Source organism: Vanellus vanellus, assembly GCF_965231255.1.
Source record: "Vanellus vanellus genome assembly, chromosome: 3".
In the NCBI taxonomy this organism is placed as follows: Eukaryota; Metazoa; Chordata; class Aves; order Charadriiformes; family Charadriidae; genus Vanellus; species Vanellus vanellus.
Genome location: NC_138907.1, coordinates 37,504,542 through 37,531,232, shown reverse-complemented (window position 1 = coordinate 37,531,232; position 26,691 = coordinate 37,504,542). Strand labels below are relative to the sequence as shown.

Sequence of the window (26,691 nt, the reverse complement as noted above, 5' to 3'; positions counted from 1 at the left end):
GGCCGTTGATAACGTGAAGTTAACATCAATTTTCTAGTAATTTGTCTTACATAGGACGAATTTTTACAGAATGTTACTATGTATGTAAAAGCAGAAAAAATATCGTGAGAAGAATTTGTCAGATAATTCAGTTTCTCCTGTTGAAAACACCAGGAAATAACCTGGCTATTATTACTGAGGAAAAGATGGTTTTAACATCCAGCGGGAAGCCTTAAACATAGTGTGGATGTGCAGTATATACTTCTAGTATATCCAACAACGTAATTTTTCAAAGATTGGATCCCCATTTTTATCTTTTAAGTTCTTAGTGAACCTGTATTTTATAAGCTAAATTCTGGTTGTCATCAAGTATTATATTTGTTTGACAATCTTGCACAAGGATAAATTGATTCTTTATGTGAGTATTAGTAAACAGTTTTCCTGATGATAGGAGGCAGGGGACCAGTGGCACTCTTGTTGCAGAAAAGTCTGTAAAAAGTTACTGCAAGCAAAGAATGATACAAACTGTGGACAGAGCTTGGGCTAAAATATGTTATGTTAAAATATTTGAAATATTTTAACTATTAGTGACTTAGTTATCCATCATAATATCAAAAGGTAGATATTAAATCTAGAATAAACTTCGTCCTCAAGTCAGAACGATAGGGAAATGACATATTCCTCTACCCCAAGTATATTGTAATTTTCCTAATTTAATTTCACAATTAAGTTTTAATTTTATAAATAATTTCAAGTCTCAGACACTTACTTTTTCGCTCATACACAGCTATATAAAGTGATTGGGTTTTTTAAAGAAATATGATATCATATTGTTTCTGATCCTAAAAATAGGCTTTAGAAGCAAATTCTTTTGAGTTAAAAAATTAAACTTGTCCTGATTTTAGGCATTCTATTGTATATCTTCAAACTTGAAGGATATGTCAGTTTTCTTTATAGCACACAAAAGACGTAACTTTATTTTGATGAGATGAGTTTATAAGTACTTAGTGTGGTAACTTATCTCTGAATGTTAGTCATGTTAAATGTTGACTTTTTTTTTCCCCTTTCAGCTGTACAAAGGTAGAATTAATGCTACTAGTCATGTAATTCAACATCCCATGTATGGAGCTGGACACAAATTTCGTACTCTTCATTTGCCTGTCTCAACAACTCTAGCAGAGGTTCTTGATCGTGTGTCAGGCAAGTTTGCAATAGTTCATGTTTTAATTTTTTAAGATACAGTTTCCAAAAAAACCCACCCAAACCCAAAAAACCCACATAAACCAAGTATGTCTAAGGTATATTTGCAGTGTTCATCAGTAATCGCTGAATATGAAACAGTGGTTTAAGTTGTAAGCTTTTGCATATGCCCTATGTTCCATGTAAAATGCACTTTTACTGGTCAAATACTATTTTTTCCTTCTATAAAACTCAGGTGGGGAAGGTGGGGTTTTTGTTTCGTTATTTTTTTTGTTTGATTGGGGATTTTTTGGTTGGTTGGTTGTTTTGGGGTGGTTGTTTGGGTTTTAGTATTAATGTGTTCTCAACTCTCTCATGGGATATTTGCAAGACCATACAAATGATGCTGCAAATATCAGTCTTTAAAACACCCTGTCTTTCATCCAGTCACTTAAATATTCCCAAATTATATCAGGTAAATATCCTGGAACTTAAAAGTTTATCTCAAGATGGAAGTGCAATTGTGTTGCTATCAAAAGGGTGTTAATGAAGGCTCCATCTAATTTCTGTGGTTATGCATTTGCCTAAACATTTGATTTTGCTTACTAAAATGGAGATTGAAAACCATAATTTACAGTTAGTGATTGATTTTAAAATTATATACAATGAGAAGATAACGTTAAGGCATGACAGTATTTGTTAGGTTTTTTTAAAGTTCAGTACTTTCAGTTATACTACTTGAATATACATGGAGAGATGAAGCACTCTGTAGGGGACTCTTGACCAGGTCTCCACAGACCATAATACACATTTTGACACCTGAATGGTAGATGTCTTAATCTTAAAATTAATGCCACCTTGAACTTTAGTGTTTATTTAATACTTTAGAAAAATAGAGCTATATGTTAAAGATTAGATTAGTGATCTTTTTTTGAATGTAGATAAGGAGTAGAATTCATACCAAAGTGTTGTGTCCATGCCAGAGCTCTCTAGGTGGAACCAGGAAAGACACAAGTTGATTCTCCTCAGGGAAGAAATCTAGCAAAATCTGTTAGGTGACGTTACAATAAAAATCAGTTTTTAAGTGTGTCTAATTTAAAAAAAAAAAAAAAAAAAAAAAAAAAAAGGAAAAAACCCCAGCACTTCCTCTTTACCCTTAAGGTGTGGTTCCCAGTAATAGCAAAGAAAAGTCAAAGATCATCCAGCAATTATGATTTTGCCATTTTTGCAGATGTGCACTGAAGTGTGTGCACTTAGCTGCACACATATCTGACTAGGTATGTATATTCTTAGATGTAGATATATTTGTATGTGTAATTTTTTGGAACTCAGTGTAGATCATCTTTAATTTCTGAAGCACATCTTCATGGAGTTCAGAGGGAACTATTTTTTTTTTTTTATATCTACTGAAGATCTTTACATCAAAATTGTTAATAAATTCATTAGGGCAATAAGTATGTTACCTAACAAGGTGATAGAAATACTATGAAGATATTTGGGAGAGCACTAGACAGAACAACATTAAGTAAAATGCTTTGGGATTTTACTTAAAAAATAGTGAAGCCTAGAAAAATGTTTGCTTATTTATCAGGAATAATTTACTATTTCTGACAGAATTCTGTATTCATTTACTGTCCAGACACAGTCATGTGTTGAATGCGACCAAGGTCTTCGAGATCCTTTTGCAATTTGTAGTCAGAATTACTGTAATGGGTGGGGTAGTCACTGCATATAAAGTAGAGATCAGTTGTTGAGCAGTGATGTAAACTGTACTGAATAGCTGCCTTAGTGGTGTACTGCAGTCAACTTGATAGCCAGTGCTAATAGGGCCTGGGGAGGGGAATGGGATGATGTGATGTACTGTAATGCCTGTAATTGAAATTGATCAAATGTTGACTTTGTAGGGCACCATAACTGTGGGTTTTGCTATGGAATTGTTATTCCTCAGCTCAACTCTCATTTTAAATTGGAAGAATTAATTCTGGAAAAGTTAAGGTTCTTTTCTGTTTCCATCCCTCATCTAGTGTGATTTCTCTGATTGTATTAAAAGCTTTGTGATACTTGTGTATCATTCCGTGAAGCCCATGGTTAGGACACAATAAAGAAGACTCGAATATATGAGGAGTAAACTGTGTGTTTGGGGTGACAGGGAGAGAGAAGGGATGGACTGGGGGTGGAAAGGAAGAAAAGTACTGCCACCACTGCAACAGTAGGAGGTCGTGAAGATCCTGTGTCAGAGGCTTGGCCAAGTCCCTTGGCTTAACTTCTTTTTTCTTAACTATGCTCTTAATCTCTCAAATTCATCATGTCATATTTTCTGCAAAAATAAATCACAATAAGCATATTCATTTTATACTTTTTCTCCTAGCCTTTAAAAATAAAGGGGGGGAGGGAGTGTGTCTAAAACATTGCTAAGTCTGCTACTCGCATCCCTTTACCGTAGGAAGAAAGTGTTCTGTATCACTGCAGATAGGATTGTCTAGGATGAGTACCAGTTGTTTTGTATTTCATTCACCTTAGTCTTAAGTTACTGGTCTTGGCTGGTCAGGAAAGTTGAACAGCGAATCTGGGTATTACCCGAGTACTAAAAATACAGTTGCTTAAGCTTCCTTAATAATTTTATTAATGACTTTTAAATTCTTCAGCAATATATATGGGCATTCAGTCCATGGGACCAAACTAGAGCAACTCTGAAGTTTAATAATAATAATAAGAAGAATTATTAAAATAGCCAACACAGTCTAAAATAAATATATATAGCACGTCTGTGAATGTTGGGTCCTGAGTAGCAGCAGTTTCACACTCTCTATCTTATTTTGGCCTGCACTACTTTCTAAGGCAGACATAACCAATGTCTTCAGGCACAAATCATAATATATTTCCAAGCAGGTCAAACCATATCTCTCTCAGCACCTCGCCCACAGGTGATACACAGTTGAAGGTAACTGGATGGTACTTCTAGGTCTTGAGTCTGTGGCCATAGCTTAAGGCTGTTGTGGCTATGGGGAACAAGTTGCTACTCATAAGCAATTAGAGAATTATTTGGCCATTTTAGTGCCAGTGTTGTACCTTACAAGGTGTGACATGATTCATTATCACCAGTAATCAATGATTTAATGGTTGCTTGCTGATAATTGTGATCTACGCTAACGGTTGTAACCAAAAAGGTTGAACTGTAGAAATCTAATAACGTTCACTTAAGCAAACAGCACAAGGTTTGGGTGTGTAATGTATTTTAGACATCTTCCAAATTTCAAAGGAACAATCATACTTGCTAGTTCTGAAATCGAGTCAGTATATAACACTAGACACCTAGACCTAAATACAACAATTTATTTAAATAAGTCTGCAGGTGTCCTTAAAAAAAGTTTTGGATTTTTGTTGTTGTTTTGTTGGGATTTTTTAGTGTTTTGTTTTGATTGGTGGTTTTTTTGGTTTTCTTTTTGTTTATTTTGCTTAATCTCATTTTTGGTTAGTTGCAGTGGTGCTTTAACATGAATACACTTGACTCATCAGGTCATGGTTTTAAGTTGTTACAGTTTTAAATTGTTAGAGGACAGATTTTGGGGGGAAGAGGGGACCAGAATTATCATGATACCTTAATTCATGGATATTTACGAGACTATTACTGCCTGGGATGGAACTCTAAGCCGCTAAATTGAGAATAGCCTTGTTAACAGCCTAGAAACTGTAACAAAATCAACTTGATATCTAAATACCTTTCTCTCCTCTTTTTTTCTCCCTGTATAGATACACCTAGTATCACAGCTAAGCTAATTAATGAACAGAAGGAAGATAAAGAAAAAAAGAATTATGAAGAGAAAGAAAAAGTTAAAGCAGAAAATGGATTTCAGGACAATTATAGTGTTGTTGTTGCTTCTGGTATGGTTTTTTTCTTCCACCTTCTGAAAAATGGATCTTTTAGACATTGTGGGGGAGAGGAAATCATATGTACCAACAATTCTTTTTATGACTAGCACTGGTTAGAAAAACTGTAGTGCCCAATTAGTCTAACTGGCTGTTAGGCAGCAAAGACTGGTTCCTGGTAGAACCGCTGCCTCTAACGGATTTTGTACTTTGGCAAGTTTGTACCTAAGTGTGTGTGCCAGTGATTTGTTGTGGATGCTGTTGCTAGCGCGTTTTACGGGATTTTGTAGAGACATACCTGGAGCTTGGATTATATGACAATTATTACTGTGGTATGGGTGTTACTACCTCTACCTTTTTGCAGTGGCTGGTGCATCAGTTTGATCACCTGCTCCCACAAGGTGCTTTGGAAATAAAAGGATTCATGTACTTTGCATAACAACTGGTGGCACTCTGCTAAAAGCTGTCAGATGGAGATGTAAGCATAAAACCATATTATTCCACTTGGAAACCACGAATACAGGATTTTCTTCCAAAGCATTTGCCTTCTAAAAGCTAATGTGAAGATCCTTCTGAAATCATTCATGTAAACCCTTCTTCTCCAAAACTGCTGTGGAGGTTATAGATTGTATGTAGTAATTTTGCAGTGGTACAAGAAGATTACAGTTCAGATGATGGCTGTGGAGGTCGTTAGTCTTTCGGTTTGAAGTTCTGGTGTGCGTGTAAGAGACATATTAGTGAACTTCCAAGTACCCTTTTCCTATCTAGCTTTCTGCCTTCATTGAGCTACCTCAATTTCATTTACACTTCGTCAAGCATGAAGAAGAGATGCTGATTTCCTTTGACTTCTGACACCAATATTTCTTAAGCTTTTTATTTCAGGTTCTTAGATGTAGATATAACTCTAAAATCAAGTGTTGAATAGGGCAGCACTTTCATGGATCTTAGTATACATTTAAAGGAACACAGCTGATTTTTTAATTACAGTGTCTTTATGTGGAAAGATATTTGCAGTAGGTGCCACTTCAACAGGGTAAACATGTTTTGGTAAGATCTAAAATATTAATAGGTCCAAGTGAAGGGTTAAAACATGGAGAAAGAATCTGGGAAGAAAGTAATATACCAGGCTTGAAGATACGGCATAACATAGTCAGCCATGTCTCATCCCAGTTGCATCTCTGATCATACTGCCTGATATAGCCCATTCCCTGTTTAGAAAGAAGCAGACTTACATTTTTACTTTGTTTTGCTTGTATTTTTTCCAGTTGGGTAGAACAGTTTAAATGTAAACCTAATTCATTTGCATTTGTTTTCATGACCTGTTTGTGAAATCTTGTCTTCTTTTGTCTTTATCTTTTTACATATTCTGGGGTTTTCTTAGTGTCCTCAGAGCCTTATGCCGCCAGTGTTTAACTTGTTCCGTATTGGTAAAATTAATGGAGAGTAGAGATGGTATTTGGGGCCTGTTATTCCCGAGACAAGCTAGTTTAGTATACTGAGATTATTGGAGAGTGTGGTGCGTATTATAGCTGCTCGTGCTGATCAGCTGAAACCAGAGTGTATTATAGCATTTCAGGTATGGATGTTGTTAGTTTTCCAGCTGCTCTTGGCTGATTATGGGGCAGTAGTTGTATGAGTCTTTGTATATTGACCTGCTGACTTTTTAACTTGATCTGTCACCTGCATAGAAGGGCTTATGATACTAGTATAATTTCACCATACCATAAGTCAACTTAAGCTGTCCCAAAATACGGCAGTTTTGCTGTATAAGATCAGGAAGCTTTTATGTTCTATTCTGCCTTTTAATTTTCATGTAGTGCTTACTTTAAAGGTTTTCACCTAGACAACTTTAAGCATGTTTCAAGACACCTTTCATCAAATGTGCTATTGTCAGTACTGCAGCTGAAGTCACATTCATAGGCCAGACAAGGGGTCGTTATCTATTGTTTGCCTGCTGAATGTCTGTCAGTTTAGAAATTTTTGCCTTTCTTGCTTTCAATTGAAAAAAACAACCAAAAAAAGTTTTACTGTGCTTTAGTAAATTTACTGTGCTGTCTTGCTAGACAGGTGCTTTAAGTTTAAGAGCAGAATCAGAATATTTTTTGCCTTTTTTTTTTATGGATGATATGATGTAGTACCATTATGGTTCGGTTTATGTTTGGGGCTCAGGAGGTTGTGCAGCCTTGTAACTGTAAAAATGCCAGGATTATATCCAAATATATTTTATACATTAATGCTGTTCTGATATTTAATTTACCAGTGCTGAAAAGTTTTACTTTTTTTGCTATTGGTGAAGATAGTGAGTACATTGCATCTTGGCTAGCTGAAGTTACTAAATACCAGAATGACTTCGAATTTTTTACTTCTGTACTAGGTTTGAAGTCTCAGTCAAAAAGAGCTGTTTCATCCACACCTCCACGTCCACCATCAAGGCGAGGAAGAGTGATGGCGGATAAAGTAGGTACCTCTTCCTCAGGAGGAGAATCTTCCAGCAAGACCATTAGTGTTCCAGTCTTTCATCTATACCATAAACTTCTACCAGGTAACTTTAATAACTGTTTTTAAACTTAAAAATCATGGTCTTTTTCAGTGGCTGATATGTCATCAGAAAGTAGATTTAATGCTAATGGACATCTTTTATCTTTCTACTGAGCATCTTGAATGTAGAGTGGGGTAACAGCTGGGTAGGGTAACAGCTTTCAACTTGAAGTGGAGCATTATATCATAGTGGCTTGACAAAAATAAGAATTATGCCGATCTTCCCTGAAGTTTAGTTCCTTGTTCCTAAACAAAATCTCAAAAATGTTTCCACTTTCACTCAGAAATAAAAGGGGGGTGGGTTTGTAAGGCGACTCACATTTTCTTTGACCTGCAAGGCAGAACTAAACTAGTATTTGTGCCCTGTTATTTTACTGTTCTGAGTGGGCAGCCAGCTTGCATTGCTCTCTGGAAGGTTGATTTACCAGTTCAGGAATATTCTTGAATTCCATAATACGTGTGTTTTCAAAACCAGCATGTCTGAAGTTAGTCAAGTTTTATGTGTAGCAGATATGTACTTGCACTTTATCAGCTATCAGGACAGAGCTTGTGGCAGTGCTGTCGTTGGGGCATAGAGAGAGATCTCTCTCCTGTAGAGAGATTGGTGTGACTGGAATTCTTAACCTTAGATCGGGGATAAAGAACAAGAACATGGGTGAAACACTTTAATGTTATGTGGAAGAGCTTCTTATCTGTTTCATAGTACAAAACCAAGAAATTAGCTAATGGAATTAAGTGGCAAACTTCTGATATTTTCACCCAATAAAAAACTAACACACCGAATTATTAGCTTTGAGGCTATCCTCTAGCAATTGTTAGAGGGATCATATACTTGGATTAAAATATCTAAAATTGACACTGTTAATGCTACTATTTTGGAAAGGAGATCAAAATTCAGTGCCTGTTTCAGTATCTAGCTGGGAAAGGGTCACTGTCTGCTAATGGTAATGTCGACCGTTCTGCTTTTGTGATCTGGTCGATCACACGTCTTGTGCAACAGCCAGTTGTTACAAAGAAAGAAGGCAGGGAAAGCAGATTCAGTGATGGAAAAAAAGGGCCAGAAAACTTCTTCACTTGCACAATGGGAAGGCATTTTTAATTTTCATTTCTTAAGACCATCTTCCATTGAAGAAACAGATTGCTACTAAAGACCTTCCTGGAACTTGTGTTACTTGATTAAGCACAGTCAAGGTGAAGTGGGTATGCTAAGTGTATTGTATGATCCCACTCTAAAACATTTCACTTTATATGTAAGTCTACTTGTTATAAGGGAAAAATTGTTTTGCCTTGAGAGTAACTTGTAATTTCAGGGAAGAACATATTTGTAAACAACAGAGTGGCCAAAATCTTGATTTCAGTAATCAGTTTGGGCTGTATTGCATGTGCATTTCATGTCTGCCTTGCTGATGAGAAAAGCATTCCTGGCAATGCCATTCATTTCTTCTGGCTGAGTTGTGTCCTGAAACCAGAGTAGTGAGTATGCTTGGGACTCATAGGACTGAAAAAGAATTGCAGGTTTCTTTGGTTTCCACTTTTTTCCACTTTATGTTTGCACACCTTTATGTCACCACAATTCAAATGTGATGCAGGGGTGGGGTTTAATAGTAGGGGACAGGCTTAAAATGCACATCAAATTACAGCCTTAGCCATTTGTTAAATATGCCAAGTGCTTGGGCTCTCGGCACACAGCTGCCTTAGGAAACGTTGGCATAGCTCTTTGATAGTTGGTTCCAAAGTGGTGGGGCCCCTTTTCCCAAGAGAACAAATGTTAAAATTAAGGCCTTGGTTTGGAGTCAGGTAATATTTAGTCTACTTGGCATCTGTGGTACAAGTAATGAACAGCACCTGGACATGTATGTTAAAATAACCCAATCATAATTTTTCTGTCTGACTCGATGCCATTGTTGTTTAGGTCAACCATTACCTGCTGAAATGACACTTGCGCAGCTTTTGACTCTGCTGTATGACCGTAAACTCCCTCAAGGATACCGATCAATAGATTTGACAGTTAAGCTTGGTTCCAAAGTCATCTCAGATCCAAGCTTATCAAAAACAGACTCATTTAAACGTCTTCATACAGAAAAAGGTGAGTGTTCTTACTTTTTTGGTATCTTCCTTTTTTAAATACTTTTATTCTGGACAAAAAATGTTTTTTATTTTCTTGGTAAGAAACAGCAGTTTTCTGTATTTTCTTGGGTGATGTTCCCAAGCCATTTTCTACAAGTGCTAAAGTTCATGATAAGGAACAAATTCCTTGCCTGTCTTTAGATTGTATCTGTAAGATGCACCAATATAGTTATGTTTTCACTTTTCTTTTTTCATTATAGTGTTGTATATGATATGATTATGATTGTATAGATACCATGCATTTTATTTCTTGACATGAATACCACTTCTCTGTAGTAAGTGTTTGTGTTGATAATCAGGACAGATTAAGTAATGCAAGAGCTGTTTGAAACCATATGAGTTATAGAAGCCTGTGAAATTTTTTATTGCAACAACTTGGGTACTTAAATATTTCTTTGAAAATGGGAATTATTCTCAAGCCCATCTAAGCAGGCCTTGTAACTCTAGCTTTTAAAAACATTATTTTTAACATTTTCTAATATGGTCTGTTTCTTGCTATGTTTTTTCCAAATTGCTTGCTATCTACTTACTCATAGTTCTGAGGGGGGACAGAGGGGAGCAAGAGCTGTATCCCAGGAATCTGTTTTGACATATTTTAATATTATTCCTTTAGGGGAGGACTTAGAGGAATGGGACCTTGAAATTAAGCTAAGGTGATCTGCTATCACCAGCCTGCTGACACAGCATGGAATTACAAAGTTAATCATTCAGCTATTTTAAGACAGGGCCTTCTTGTGAAAAGTGTTCACTTGGTAGATCAATCTCCTTCTAGAAAAGATAAGAAACAGAAAGAAGAGTTGAAAAAGAAAGAAGTCTGTTGTCTTGATATCTGGTCTGGTCTAAGTATTTCATGACTCCATGTAATGCCTGGGTACACAGATCTCACACACTATGGGGAGGCCTTTCCCTTTCAAATAATATTTTTGTGTTTTTTTGCTGTTTTATTTAAATTCTAAATGTATAATAAATATTTTTCTATTTGACTAAAACTCAAAAATCATTAAAGGAGGCTCAGTTTAGTAGTAGAGTTGCATATGAAAACATGAAGGTCCTCTTTGAACTTTAAGTTAAAAGGCTTTTTTTTTTAAACTTGAGACTAAGACTTTTGAAAATTTGAATTGGTCATTAGAAATCCACTGATCTATGCTGCTAGACAGCAAAATATTAGTTACATTCATGTTTCACAATCACCACTCATCAGTTACAAAGGTTACTGCTGGTTACTGCTGCTGCTTTTTCATGACTAGTTTTTAGTATCTATAGAAATCATTCTTATATATCAGTATTTCCTTACTTGCTGCTTAAGGTAGACTTTTTTTTAATCTGTGGTGGATAGACTTCTGTAGCTTCACATGGTGTCTCCAGAGCTGCATTTACTACTACTATACTTAAGGAAAAGTCATTTATTTATATTTTTTCCTGTGTGCTTCAGTGCCTTTGTTTGAGACCAGCAGTTCTCCATAGCTGAAGTGCATGACTTCACTGAAAACGTGTAGAACATTCATGATGGTGAAATGGTTTAAATTGGATTATAAGATTTTAACGAAAGCGAGTACTGGAGAAGCACACTTAAGTGTAACTCCTTGCAACAATATTTAAGATATGAAAGGAGTAGCATTATATTTACCCTCATAGTAAAAGATCTGCCTACACCATTACTCACTGATAACATATTTTTCAAGTGTCTTTTGTAGAGAAGCGTTTGGCCTTAGTGATTTTTCTGTACATCTGAATATCTGTGTGTGTCTATTTCCTCGTTTTACTTCTTTGGGAAGGCTTACAGCCTTTTACACTGTAAAACAGTGTAAAACAGAAGTTAGTCTTAGCTAGTCTTCCTTCAAAATCTTTATTTTGAAATATTCCTTATCAAGGAAACCTAACCTTTCTCATGGTGTGATCAATTCATGTCATGGCAAGCAATTGAACTGTAAATCATGTTCAGCCTAGCGTGGTGGCATCCTCCACACGTCTGACAGAAGATGGTCCCTTGCTGAGACACCATGTTTGCAGACATCTTCACCCACTATCTGTGGTGACAGGGAAAACTTCCACAGAGGTGGTTTCTGACTGTATCCATACGAACAGCAGACATTAAAGCTGTAGGTACTCAGTGTTATGCTTGGGCTCTTTCTTAAAAGGGTTATCCTGCTTTGGAAGTGTATTGACCTTTTCTGTTTCTCATAGTATTTCAGGCTGAGCTAAGGAGAATTGGTGTACATACTTCTACATATCCCTGATTTGAGCTTATTAAATCTGATACTTGGATCACATTGCTCCATAGCAATGTGCTCCTCCCACAACATATCTATGAGGTCCTTGTAACCTGGTGCTTCTTGCACATTTAAAAGTTGAGAATTAATACGGGGAAAGACCTGCTGTTTCCTATTCGCTTTCAAATTAGGGAAGTAAAGGTTTTAAAAGATAAAGTATCTATGCTTAAATTTATTTTTTTAAAGTTAGTTTTGGTAACTGCATAAATTATTCTTTAATGCACTTCTGTGTTTTTACAAGTATATAATAAATGATATCGCGTGTGTGTAGAAACATTTTAAGTATAATCGTGGATTTTCAGCTGGGTGTCAGACTGCTCACAGCGAAGAGATACTGACGCCACTTGATCTATGCTGCCTTTTGATGTGGGTATGCTGTGAAGGTTTTGAGGCCCAGTGCATTATAGAATTTAACAATATAATCTGCAATACAGATTCTTTAGATGAAATAAATTGAATATTCACTTTGAAGTTTGACAGTGGTAATGAGCAGAGGGTTAATTTTCAGGCAAAAAGAATTGTGGTAGGGTTCTGTATATACAACTTGTGTGCATCATTGTATACGATGATCAGGTTTTTGTCCATTGTGCAAGATATTACAGTGCTCAGTCATAAACTGGGAGGATGGAGGCTAGTAGAAAGTTAAAAATAGAGATCTTGATCTTTTTTATGGGGAAGAACAGAATTAAATTTCACAGCTTTGGCAGAGGGGCATTTTGACACCTCACAGAGAGGAGATGTGAGTGATAGGTGATAGGATTTTATGGATGGTGAGTTAAATGATGGGAAAAGGCAAACTAAAAAAAAAATTCACATTCAGCATTTTTGAGGAAAAAGCAAGACTTAATTTAATTAAAGTTATCTTTCCGTTCTTCAACTATGAACTCTTTATCGGAGAGTAACAAACCTACTCTTATCTCCTAGATGACAGTGTTAAAAAATATCATATTTCCAAAGTTAACAACATTTTGAAGGCATAGGTCAAATTCTAATAAAACATAAAATGCTAATAATTAACATGTAACCCTGTACAAATAATCCCAAATTAAGACATGGATCTGCCATCATTGGCGAAAGGTACCACGAATACTTTTATTTTCTTTTGATACTCTTGTACTCATTCGTTTCAGGTTCTTGACTCAGGTTTTGCTTAAGAAAGAATTGCTACCTTTGAAGTACACTTGCAAGTGAGGATGAAGAAATAACACAATATTAATGATGATTTATTAATTTCTTTTACCCCTGTGTTGTTGTAGAACATGCAGATTTACTGGGACCTTGCCCTGAAGATGAAGCCATCAGTCCTGGGGATGAGTGTATGGATGCAGTGCTAGATGAATCGCTTCTTGAAACCTGTCCCATTCAGTCTCCACTGCAAGTTTTTGCAGGAATGGGTGGATTGGCCCTCATTGCAGAGAGACTCCCTATGCTTTATCCTGATGTAATTCAGCAAGTGAGTGAAAAAGTCAGTGTAGAAAAACATGCTAAGAGTGTTTTGTTTATTTGTTTAAGGACAGTATTTTCCTCATATTTCTCTATGGTTCAGTTTGAGATCTGAGTTATGTGGGAAAGCTGCTTTAAAATAGGTGAGTGCATAACTCCACAGCCCAGTCCAGCTATATATTCTGCTTCCCTACACACATTATAGGCTACTTGAGTATCTGTGTCCTTGTGGAACAAATGCACGACTTCAGTGTCGCTGCTTGCTTCGTTTCTGTTAATTCATAAAATATCTCGGAGTGTGAAGTAACATGAAGTTGCTGAGGTACTATAAAGCCGTACTTGGTTATCATTTAATTGCTCGCATAAATCATAGAATTATAGAATGGTTTAGGTTGGAAGGGACCTTAAAGATCATCTAGTTCCAACCCCCTTGCCCTGGGCAGAGACACCTTCCACTAGACCAGGTTACTCAAAGCCCCATCCAACCTGGCCTTAAACACTTCCTGAGATGGCATATCCACAGCTTCTCTGGGCAGCTTGTTCCAGTGTCTCACCACCCTCAGAGTAAAGAATTTCTTCCTAATATCTAATCTAAATCTCCCCTCTTTCAATTTAAAACCATTCCCCCTCGGCCTTTTGCTAAACTCCCTGATAAAGAGTCTTTCCCCATCGTTCCTGTAGGCCCCCTTTGAGTACTGGAAGGCTGCTATAAGGTCTCTCTGGAGCCTTCTCTTCTCCAGGATGAACAACCCCAACTCTCTCAGCCTGCCCTCATAGGAGAAGTGCTCCAGCCCCCTGATCATCTTTGTGGCCCTCCTCTGGACTTGCTCCAACAGGTCCATGTCCTTCTTATGTTGGGGGCCCTAAAGCTGGACGCAGTACTCCAGGTGGGGTCTCATGAGAGCGGAGTAGAAGGGCAGAATCACCTCCTTTGACCTGCTGACCACGTGTCTTCTGATGCAGCCTGGGATACTGTTGGCCTAATGGGCTGCGATCACACATTGCTGGCTCATGAAGAGCTTCTCATCTACTAACATCCCAAAGTCCTTCTCCTCAGGGCTGCTCTTGATCCATTCTCTGCCCAGCCTGTATTTGTGCTTGCGATTGCCCTGACTCAGATGCAGGACCTTGCACTTGGCCTTGTTGAATTTCATGAGGTTTGCACAGGCCCACCTCTCAAGCCTGTCCAGGTCCCTCTGGATGGCATCCCTCCCCTCCAGTGGATCTACCTCGCCACACAGCTTGGTGTTGTCGGCAAACTTGCTGAGGGTGCACTGAATCCCACTGTCCATGTTGCTGACAAAGATGTTAAACAGCACTGGTCCCAGTACTGACCCCTGAAGAACGCCACTCGTCATTGCTTGCCACTTGGACATCGAGCTGTTGACCGCAATCCTTTGAGTGCAGCTGTCCAGCCAATTCCTTATCCACTTAGTGGTCCATCTGTCAAATCCATGTCTCTCCAATTTAGAGATATCATGTGGGACAGTGTCAAATGCTTTGCACAAGTCCAGGTAGATGACATCAGTTGTTTTTCCATTGTCCACCAATGCTGTACCCTGTCATAGAAGGCCACCAAATTTGTCATGCATGGTTTGCCCTTAGTGAAGCTATGTTGGCTGTCACCAATGACCTCCCTATTTTCCGTGTGCCTTAGTGTAGTTTCCAGGAGGATCTGCTCCATGGTCTTGCTGGGCACAGAGGTGAGACTGACTGGCCTATAGTTCCCTGGGTCTTTCTTTTTTTCCTTTTTAAAAATGGGGGTTATGTTTCCCTTTTTCCAGTCAGCGGGAGCTTTACTGGACTGTTGGTGAGAACAAGGTCCACCATGGCACTTCTCCTCATTGGCTTCTCTGTCATGTGGAGAAGGAAATTATCAATGCATTCCAGGAACCTCATGGATTGCTTATGCCCTGCTGTGTTGTCCCTCCAACAGATACTGGGGTGGTTGAAGTCCCCCATGAGGACCAGGGCTTGTGAGCTTGAGGCTGCTCCTATCTGTCTATAGAGGGCCTCATCCACTTGGTCTTCCCGGTCAGGTGGCCTGTAGCAGACCCCCACTATCATGTCACCTGTCCCTGCCCTTCCTTTAATTCTGACCCATAAGTTCTTGGTCATCTCCTCGTCCATCCCCAGGCAGAGCTCCGTGCATTCCAGCTGATCATTGACATAGAGGGCGGCACCCCCTTCTTATATCCCCTGCCCGTCCTTCCTGAAGAGGCTGTATCCTTCTATTCTGACACTCCAGTCACAGGAGCCATCCCACTACATCTCTGTGTTGACAATAAGATCATAGCCCTGCAGCCATGTGCACGTCTCCAGCTCCTCTTGTTCATTCCCCATGCTGTGTGTGTTTGCATAAAGGCATGTAAGTTGGGCCACCAGTGAAGCTGACTGGAGTGGCTGGAATTCCTTTGTGCTGCTCTCCAGGCACTCTCCTCTTGAACTGTGACCCTTCTCCAGGCTCTGGGCATCTGTTACTGGTATTGGCATCATACTGGTAGGAGTGGGAATGTACCCTCAGAGGTTTTTTTTTATGGTTAAGTGAAATTCAGTTCTCAAAGTACATCATATAATTTTATGTTAGATTTATTATTATGAATAACTATAATCTTAATTACCTTTAAAATAATAAATAACATAGCTAAAATAGAATAATATATATGCCATTTGTTTGTTTACGTACATATAGATTTTCTCTGGAGGCACTGATAGGCTTTTCAAAAGTGTCAGTAGTGGCATTTAGTGTGGAATCACTCCTTTGGCTGCTGTTCTAGGTACACAATCTTTATTAGAAAGGGAAAAAATAACCTGTAGATTATTCGGATTCCATGTGATTATGTTTTTTAAATTTTTGGCTGATACTCCTAATAGGAAAGATTGTAAATATTTATGCCCTTTGAAATTAAGTTAATCATGAGTGAAAGGTGCTGTTCAGTACCCTGACTGAAAAACTATGGCAGGCATAGGAAGCCTGTAGTGAGACCAGGTAATTAGTATGAACCCTTTGTAAATGGTTCTGCCAAGATGTTTTAGAGGTTTAATACCAAGCCTGTTCAAAAATTAAAAGTTAAGGAAATGTGTTCACATAAGCAATTGCTGATTTTTGAAATCCAAGAGAGGTAACGTACTCTGTATTGAAGAACACCGATTCATGAGATTCTGCAACAGATGAAAGGCAACTTAAGACCATGAGAAATTTCATCCCTTTTTTTCCTTCTTTTTCTATAGTCCTGGCAAGTTATTTCCTTTTCACAGTCTTTTAGCTTGAGATACGTGTTTGGATTCAAATACTGAATAAGAACTCTTTGATCCGTAAAAACAAATTAAGTACAATAATACCAAAAAGATTCAGAGTGAAGACTGATGAATTCTCCAGACTCTTCATTCCTTAATTTTACTTTTATATTTCTCTAAGTCACTGATACTTCTGATTCTGTAAACTCTGTACATTTCCCTAATTGTTCTCTTAATGTGTAGATGATTGGAATAAATGCAGCTAAACGTGGCTTTGACTTTTAATTAAGAATTTGGTATTCTGAATAAAGTCTGCAAGGGCTTTTCAGATTAATCTTTTCCAGTTTAGAGCAGTCTGATGATAAATAATAAAATTTTAAATATGATTGCATAAGTTCATCTGAATAGCATAAAAGCCTGAAGCTTCTGTGATGTTTAATTATGAGAGGGACCTGGGTGTCATACCTTCATTTTAACTGTGTCATACCTTCATTTTAACTGTGTCATACCTTCATTTTAACTGTGTGTATGACTGTTTCCTGGGGAATTGTACAACTGTTATCCCCCTTAAACTTTGATTCCTGTCATAATGCCTGGCTGCTTAGTCCTCTGCACGATGTTAGTTCATAAAATAGAAGTACAGACTGTTGTGTTAAAGCATAATAGTAGTAAAGACTGTCAAATCAATCAAAATCCCAAAAGGAGTACACGAGTTGCTACAAGACTGCTAAGATACCTAAATTTCTTCTTAGTTTTTGAAGGTATTATAATTGTTCTCCTTTTTGCAATGTGTAATTAATAATTAACCTCTTGAGTTCACAGTTTAATGTTAAAAGGTCCATTTCTTATTTAACAGTCGTATATATAAACTAATCTTTGTATTGTTTATTTCTGTGTAATTTATGTCTTCTATTCCTCTAGATTTTAAGCAACATGTCTTTAACTGAGGATTTTAGGTGGCAAAATATAGTTGCTTGCTTGTGTAGGTGGGACTTTCTAGAACTGTAATGCCCTTTTTAGCCATTTAGCCTGGTCCCTGTGTCTGTAAATGGTAGTGTATTTCCTATGACTTTTTAATGGGGTACTATATTAAGATTGTGTGTCTTTTAGATCCTAACTTACATAAAATTTTTGCCTAAGTGATTAACTGAATGACTACCATTTTTTTTGTTGTTTTTGTTGGTTAAGGTGAGCACTCCAGTGGTTACATCGACCACGCAGGAAAAGCAGAAGGACAGTGATCAGTTTGAGTGGGTTACCATTGAACAATCGGGGGAATTGGTGTATGAAGCACCAGAAACAATTGCTGCAGAACCTCCACCGATTAAGTCAACAGTTCAGACTATGTCTCCCATACCTGCGCATTCTTTGGCTGCCTTTGGTTTATTTCTTCGTCTCCCGGGCTATGCTGAGGTGCTGCTAAAAGAACGGAAACATGCTCAGTGTCTGTTGAGATTGGTGTTGGGAGTTACAGATGATGGTGAAGGAAGTATGTGCTGCAATTACTATGTTTCTTTGTAGACCACGGCTAGATCATTTTACTTAAATTTATTTACGCTGTAGTGCTTTTAGCAGGAAGTTAGAATTGATTTGTGCAGAACTGTGTTGCTGGCATCTTTGATAGTCTGTTGTCCCTAAATATTAAATTCTATCTAGCAAAGTTTTGTCACAGTCATTAGTATTCAAGTGTTCTCATCTAGATGTCAGAGCAATTGTAAAATAACTGCTGATAAAACTTACAATGACGGTGTCAAGATGAAAGTGTGCTCAGATAGAACAATCTGAGTAGCTGGGTATGCTCAACTAATTCAGAAAACGTATAATTCTGCAACCAAATGCAGAATAATATGGATAGGAGCATAGCTACAGCAGATGTAGAATAAACTGTTGAATAATACTGTTTTAGAAAAGGAGGGAAAGACCTGAAGATCATAGTGATCAACTTAGCTGAGCAGGAGCTCTACCTTAAATGGTGTGAGTTCAGAGGGAGAAATAGGGTATTTTTCAATGAATGAAAAGATGAGCTGAGAGACAATTTGTAGTCATTATCTTTGCAACCAAACCTGAAATTCTGCATATAGTTCTAATATTTGTATTTTTGTGTTTTGAAAAACTGGAAGAGTGTATGTGAAAGATGTTTTAGTACTTTTAAGACATTTCCTTTCATTATGACTTTTGAAAAGAATGCTGGTTTTTCTATGCAGCAATTAACTGAAGTTAGTCTCTATTCAGCAGCCTATGGAGTGGTGGACAACATGTCTCTTGTAAGACCAACTGAGAGACTAAGAGTCTTTGTTTACTCTCCCTTCTGTTTGTTTTTATTTCTCTTGTACTTAGGTACAGGATAATAGACAAGAATAAACTGGATAACAGAAATTCAGTCTGGATGCTTAGTCCCACCTAATTTGAGTAGTAATTAACTGATGGATATGCAGTCCCTCAGATTTTTGCTACTGGAAACAATTTTGTATCTCTATTCAAAAAAAAAAAAAAAACCAACCAAAACAAACAAACAAAAAAAAACACAACCCCCAACTCAAACCCTTAAAATTTGGGTTGCTTTCTTTTTTTGTGTGTGTGCATCCACTATTGCTATTGGAATACAGTTCTGGAACATCTTTTTCCTGATAGGTAGGGGCTGCTTTAATTTTCAGCCCAAACTTATTTATATCCAGTTTGTGCAGTTTGTACATTTATCATTGTGCCAGCATTGTTCCTCATCATAAGTAACTCTTCTTTCTCTGATGCATTTGTTGACAGGAATTGTATTCCCTTTTAGCCTTTATTTTTGCTGGACTAAAGAGTCAATTTCTCCCTTCCCTAAGCCAAACATCTGAATTCAACTCTTTACCAAATGTGGTATTAGTTGTACACAGTAGTCCACATTAGTTCTCTGTATAAAGCATTAATATTTTTGATTTCTGTTGGAAATGCATATCTTTTCATATGCCTCTCTACTTTCTCGCATAACATGAAGAGCTGTAATTATAAATCCATGACTTAGAGATTAAACATGGATTCAGTTGTCTGCAAAAATAACTCATGGGCAAATTTTTAGATTTTCTTTTGGTTTTTTTGTCTCTTTGTCATTTGGCTATACCTGCAGTTCTGGAAGTTTATCACTTGGGCTTTTTTCCAGAGTTGTTCAGTTTTATTTATGAAGATCCCAGTCAGAGGACTTTTGGCTTCCTTGTGATTGTCTTTACAAAGAGTATCAGATAGATATGAATTAACTCGTGTGTGTATGCGTGTGTGTGTAGATACATATACATACAAATATAGACATACATACTTGTAATGTATTTCAGTTTAGACCTCTGGATTATTATGTAGCTGATGAACTCTAAGAATGAGGGAGAAAATAATATAAATATATTTGAAATAAGAAGGAAACTTCTGAACAGTTGGCTATTTTGAAGTATTTTCAGTTGTCAAATACCTGTATTTACATACGCACTGGGAAGGAATGAGAAATGCATTGTTAAATACAGAAGAAATTGAAAGAGTTTCCCGGTCTGCGTACATTGCATTAATAGGTCACTTCACTTCGTGATTTGAAATGTGACTTTTAAAATAAGTAACTTGATCATAATGCAAAAGGGTTAAAAATTTTAAATAATTCTACTACAAAATTCAGACATTCAGCTCATCTAATTAAAATTATGTTAGTATTTCACCATGTATTCAACTTGAATAGCATCATGGTTTGGATTGTGTCAGTGTCCTAATTCCCCCTTTGAGCACATGAATATGAAAAAAAAAAAAATCCTACATCATGGTAAACTACAGCTCCTTGTCCACTGAGCTGCTATTAGCTGACTATGTGCATTCTTCAACTTCCCGTAGTTGGAGTGCTTTAAAAATAAATAAAAAAAATTAGTCTGAACCACCTTCATTTTCTTCATTCAGAAATATGACCTCAATGTAGTCAAATACAGAAGTATACTCACTATTATTCACAAACTAGGTTTCTCCCTGGAAATGGCAAATCAGATTTTATAACTTTGGTTCTTAACCAAATCCATAAAGGAAATAAAGAAACATTCTTTCTTCTACACTCTTCTGCTGAAAAGTTTTTGTGAAGAGAAACCTAATATTAGATAGCTTACTATGTGCCAGTGCTTAAGTCCTTAGTATATTTCTGTATGTGTTGTTTACAAACCATTGCAGAGATTAACAGGCTGTATTGAACTATTGAAAGAAAATGTGGTTTTGATATTTTTCCTTTTCAATCTAGGTCATATCCTGCAATCTCCTTCAGCAAACGTGCTTCCAACTCTGCCCTTCCATGTGTTGCGTAGTTTGTTCAGCACTACACCATTGACTACTGATGATGGAGTACTGCTGAGGCGGATGGCACTGGAGATTGGTGCTGTACACCTTATCCTTGCTTGTCTGTCTGCTCTAAGCCACCATGCGCCAAGAGTGCCCAACTCTAGTCCCAACCAGGCAGAGGTAAGTTTAGCAGCAGAATAATTGCCACTGAGAAGCAGTAAGAGTTTTAACTATAAAAAAGAAAATAATTTCCATGCTTTCATTATAGTCTGACTTCTGCAGACTTGGCATTTGAATAAAGAGCAAAAATAATTTGAAAGTACTTGATTACTTAATTGTCCTTGCATGTTGCAAATAAACATAGTAATCATGAAATTTAACCAACAAAGAAGGCTTGTCATAAGGCATGAAGGTATAATCAGTTTCTTTCACAGGACCTTCTTTTTCAGTGCGTGAGAGGCATAATGCTTAATGGATGGTGGGTTTTTAATCCTCATTAGATAGCATGACCTCATTACCTTATTTAGCATGCATCATCTGAACTCTACTGGCTGCAAATTATTTCCTCTTAAATGCTTCACAAACGTAAATGAGTTGTGAAAATTAATGAATTAATGCAGTGATTTTTTTATCCCCTTTTTACTGATGGGGAAACGAGATCCAAAGACAAAAATTTTCCATAGCATTCAAGATCCCAAGTGAATCTCCAAGATTAAACTTTTTCAAAGTACTTACTGTATTATACCACCCTTTATTCAGAACGTGTATTCCCTGATTATGTTTTTTTTAGGATTATGGGTTGCCATTTCTGCGTAACATAATAACTGTATATAAAAGAGTTTAACAAAAATTTACTTACTTGCCCTCTTTAGCATCTTTGTCACAGAGGCATACATGAAAAAGTTTCTGGTGGCTAAATATGGCTAAGTAGATGCAAAATATAGGGCTGTCCATATTTTAGCAGCTCTGATACTGATGAGGAATTGAGCAAGGAAGAGATGAAGCTGTGTATGAGAATAATTCACTTTAATGGCTAGGCAAATTTAAGGGGAAGCTGGGATATTCTGCTCCTGATGGGGTATCAGGCTGCTGACACATTAATGCCTTAGCATTATTGCACTTTTGGAGGGAAAGGGCAACCATTAATTCTTATCTCTGCTTCAGTTCTACCATGACCCCTTAAACAGCTTGCTTTCTCATACTCCGTACGTATCAGGTGATAGATGGTAACTTGAAAGTAGAGATCCATCAGGCCTGCACTGAGGCTTGTATTTCTGGGGCCAGGCTTTCCCTTAAGTGCTTTAAGTCAGTGCTCATGACAGTCCTCTTGAGTGTTAGAGGCACGGCACGTTCATGAGTGATGTAATGAGTAATGTCTACACGAGAATAACCACACAGCTATTTCATCACTGAGGTGCTTTACATTCCCAATGTAAAAGTTAAATGGTGATTCCAGACTACTGTCAGTACTGTACTTCATAGGTAATATTTTTTTTACCATTGCAGTCTGCTCATACATAATTTCTCTCCCTTCAAGTATAATCCTGAACAGTCACTGAAGATCTGAGCAGAAGATGAAACTTTTCAGGGCTGTAAATCAAATATTACAAATGAAAGTTGGGCATCTACTCAGGTGACTTGGTTTCCAGTAAGGCTAATTGTCACTGAGTAACTCTAATGAAAGTAGCAGGTGTTTATCGCTTTAGAAAATGAGGTCATGCATCCTTTGTGCCAGAGATCTGGTAAACTTTGAAAATTAGCACAGCTACTTAAATAGTTTCCTAAGGGCTAAGCAATACTGTATTGGAGTTATGTTAGTAAAATGCAGTGTTGCAGACCATTGGAAAAAGCTGTAGAAACCCCTTTGGAAAACTTCTGTCTCTCAGGACATTTTAAGGACAAGGTATTTCCCCTCTATTATCTGGAGAGGAAATAGTGTGTGTTTCAGTGACCCAGAGATCGTGTGTCAGAGCTATACGTGTAACTTACACCTCTTGCTGTTTTGGAGCATTTATCAGCGCATGCTTAAGCTTCTCTACTTTTGGTTGTATACTTTTGACGATACTTCTGCTTCCATTCACTTCGTCTAATTATGCTGTTAGACTTGACTAGGTGTTAAACAGTAATAATTACAGAGCTGTGATGGTTAGCATCATATGGATTAAGTAGCATTTTAATACCTTTAATCGTTTAAGCAGTGAAGGTATCTTAAAAGAGAACAATAATGGGCTTACAGAAGAATAACTTGCAGTGATTTAGCGCTGACCTGTACTGGAACTCCATGTGTGTGGCAGAGTCTTTCCTATCTAAAGCTTTGAATTCCCCTGAATCCAAATGATATCTTTATTAAGTTAATAAATTGGGATTACCTTCTTTTGCATAACAAAGGCTTTCTAAAGGACTGGTTCATAAGATGAAAAAAGTCAAATTATTGTGGTTTTTTTAATGGTTGGTTCGTTTTTTGTTTGTTTTTTTTAAACTTAGCCACAGGTATCAAGTACACACAACAGTACATCAACAGAAGAACAGCAATTGTACTGGGCTAAAGGTACAGGCTTTGGAACAGGCTCCACAGCTTCAGGATGGGATGTTGAACAAGCTTTGACTAAGCAAAGGCTAGAAGAAGAGCACGTGACTTGCCTTCTACAGGTGTGTAGTAATGAAATTAGTGATAAGCATTTGAAACTTTATAACCTGTATAATAAAAATTGAGCTTGTATTCTTTTCAGTCATATAGCACAGTAATTATGGTATTCGGAGAGAAGATTAGTTTACAACTGCCCATCTACATGAAAAAGGGTATAGCTGATATTGTGAGTGAGGCTGTATTCAAACATCAGTAGGCTGCTGCATAAAAAAGACCTGAGTGGGTAAGCCTGGGTGACAGTTCTGAATAGACAGTGAACCAAGAAGTGTTCCAGTGTGTTTCCCCGGAGCTGTCATAGATCTCTGTGGATATTACTACATTCAGTCAAGACTGTCTGTTAAAGGAGGGGGGTGTTGGAATAGGCATTTTGGTTTGTGTGCCAAATAATCTTACCTGTTCATTTCTCGCATATTTTTGCTCTGCTTTAAGAAAATGCCCACAGTTGTTACTGGTGTCCATGAATGCATTATGCCAATATAACAAAATCTCACACAGACATACTATGAAATCATGAGTAAGTCAATGAAATGGCAATAGTAAATCACCAGTAAATATCCAGATCTTAGCAAAACTCTGATGCCTTCCAAATTCCTCATGCCAAGGAGAAGAAAATCCTCCATAATTAGGCTTTTCAGTCCATTGTGAAATGTGACCAACCCCTGTTATCTTAGGTCAGTGTACGGAAAATGAGATTCTATCTAGTCATGAAAAATTTCATTCACAGAACTGTCAGCTCAAATGCATTAGCTAATCTCACTGTGGGAGTAAAGCACAAAGAAAATGAAATTCTGAAAATGCCCATGCCCTGACTAGTGAAGATATCATTTTGATGTTATCAATTATTCCAGTCACTGTAGATTACATGGCACAAGTATCACATCCCTTGCAAAAGCAAAACAAATAAAATACAAAAGAATTTTCCTAAGCAAGAAAGAGGAAAATCACCTGAATTACCCTTGGCGAAGCTTCTAGGCAGTATTCTGTATTATGAGGTTTTGCTATAACTGTCATAAGTCATGAGGTAAGGAGGATTTGCTTTGGGCAGTCAGCAATTGTAGGAAGAAGTAGAAAACCCTTCAGCATTTTGCTGAAGACGTCAGTCAGTTGTACAGCAGACTGCCTGGTCCCTTCTCTAGGAAGGTTGTTAAGAAAAATTTTGTTGTATGTAGTGCTGCTGATAAGACGCTGCAGCAAAATACCATGGGAAAGGGGTTAGAGCAAAGAGGGAGAGTGAAAGAAAGGAGGAGAGGCTAAAAAGGTGAATAGAGACCCTGAGGCTTCAAATAATACAGCCTTTAATGACTTGAAGTTACTTATTTGAGAGTACAACTGCACAAATCAGACCCATGGAAATGCATTAGGTTATATGTCTACAACAGACAGTGAACTCAGCAAGAACTACCCTTGGGACAAGCAGGTGACTCCCCCGCCGTCACTGAGGCGAAGGCTGCTCTTTGGTTACTGAAGCAAGGGCTGTGCTCATGAATGGTTGTTCCAAGTAGCTGTCATGCTCCCGATAAGTTGTTGTTTCATCTGTAAACCCTGAAATCCCATCCAAAAGGATTTTACAAGTGTTTTTAAAACATTTGCAGTTAAAAAAACCCAAAACTTTTGTTGCTAGTAGGTGTTCGGAAGTGAATGGGACTCATCAGCTGCATGTCTCGGTGGTGTGAGCTGGCCAACTCCTGCTTTGAGTAGTAACTCCAGCAGTTTTGTCAAAATTCATATTAATTGATCTCTTCAAGCCATTCAGAATTAAAATAGCTATTTAATTTTAGTATTCGCCAAAGTTGGAATCATAATCTAATAACTGTATAGAATCTCTTCTGAGAGATCTTTGGGACTGCTGAAATAAAGACCAGTACTGAATTAGCAAAATAGCTAGTGAAGTATTATGGTGCCTTCCTGAAGGAAGGAAAGTCTTTTGCCTAAAATAAATCAGGTTTGATTAAATATTTTTGTGTATTTCAGGTTCTTGCCAGTTACATAAATCCTGCAGGGAGTACATCAAATGGAGAGACCCAAACTAGCCATGAGGGGAGAGGACAAAACAGCAGCGCTCTTCCATCCGTTCTCCTAGAGCTACTCAGTCAATCTTGCCTCATCCCAGCAATGTCATCATACCTCCGCAATGATTCAGGTAATGTGCTGTTCTCTCCTTCTAAATCAAATTTGGCTTCTGTCAAATAAGTTTTTATCTAAAGAATAGGTAGTTCTGGCTAGTTTCAGTACATTTGCCAATTTAGAATTGTACTAATGGAACATTCGCTTGAGCCTTAGAAAACAAAATGATAGTGTTCGTTGAAATACTCATTTGTTGTAAGAGTTTAAACTCTTGTTTAAATGTCTGTTTTAAAATTGACATTTAATTCGTGCACTGTTGAAATTAACAAGAAAATAGTATTTCCATCTGAAAAGTTTATATTTTAGTTGTTCTGTATAAGATACATGGAGAGAACACTTTATACAAGACCATGAATCTTACTGTGAAGAAAAATGTTCATTTTGTGAGAACATTGAGCAGATGTATGCATGAAGTTGGTAAATGTTGCACATATTTGGACAATTCACTTTTACTTTGATCAGAGCTTTTTCTGCTTTATTCCTAAAATAAATATATTTCCTAAAATATAAAAATAAGCCTCATAAAAACTGCAAAATATTTCAAATATATGGGAACAATGAAATTGTTGTGTTTTGTTTGGTTTTTTTTTAAGGAAAAGCAAATTAGTTATATGTAGTCATCACATTTCTACTCATAATTTTAAAACAAAGACATTTTGAGAGTTTCATCCAGTATGTTGTACGTTGCTGGGAAAACCATTTCAGTTGTACAAGGTAGTGTCAAGCAGTAAGAGTTAAGCAAATGCCTGTGCTGAATTAATGGCAAAACCAGCAGACTGGGTTTGTGATTTATGTTCAGTCTCATTAGATGACAGGCTTTAGTATGAAGATATTGATAATTATTTTTTCTTCAGATAACTGTCAGCCTGAAGTTTTTAAGCACTGCTTTAGCCTTAGGTTGCATTTTTGTTTAGTGGTTTTGTAAGGATGGATTTAATCCCTAAGTAGCAGAAGGAGTTGTTTCAAATCTGAATAATTCGGTTTTGGACCCTTTTTTTGCTTGCC

The 26,691-nt window shown here is 37.2% G+C and overlaps 1 protein-coding gene across 1 annotated transcript in view; it reads left to right on the top strand.

The window, feature by feature from the left end:
- Positions 1-26,691, top strand: part of BIRC6 (baculoviral IAP repeat containing 6) — a gene marked incomplete at its 5' end in the record, with an annotated part of 189,395 nt that overhangs the window by 109,824 nt on the left and 52,880 nt on the right. The window contains 9 exon segments of the mRNA XM_082481945.1: positions 1,050-1,179; positions 4,909-5,040; positions 7,400-7,567; positions 9,476-9,649; positions 13,217-13,413; positions 17,829-18,129; positions 20,878-21,095; positions 23,400-23,564; positions 25,534-25,702. Coding sequence (XP_082338071.1) covers positions 1,050-1,179; positions 4,909-5,040; positions 7,400-7,567; positions 9,476-9,649; positions 13,217-13,413; positions 17,829-18,129; positions 20,878-21,095; positions 23,400-23,564; positions 25,534-25,702 — 1,654 coding nt within the window.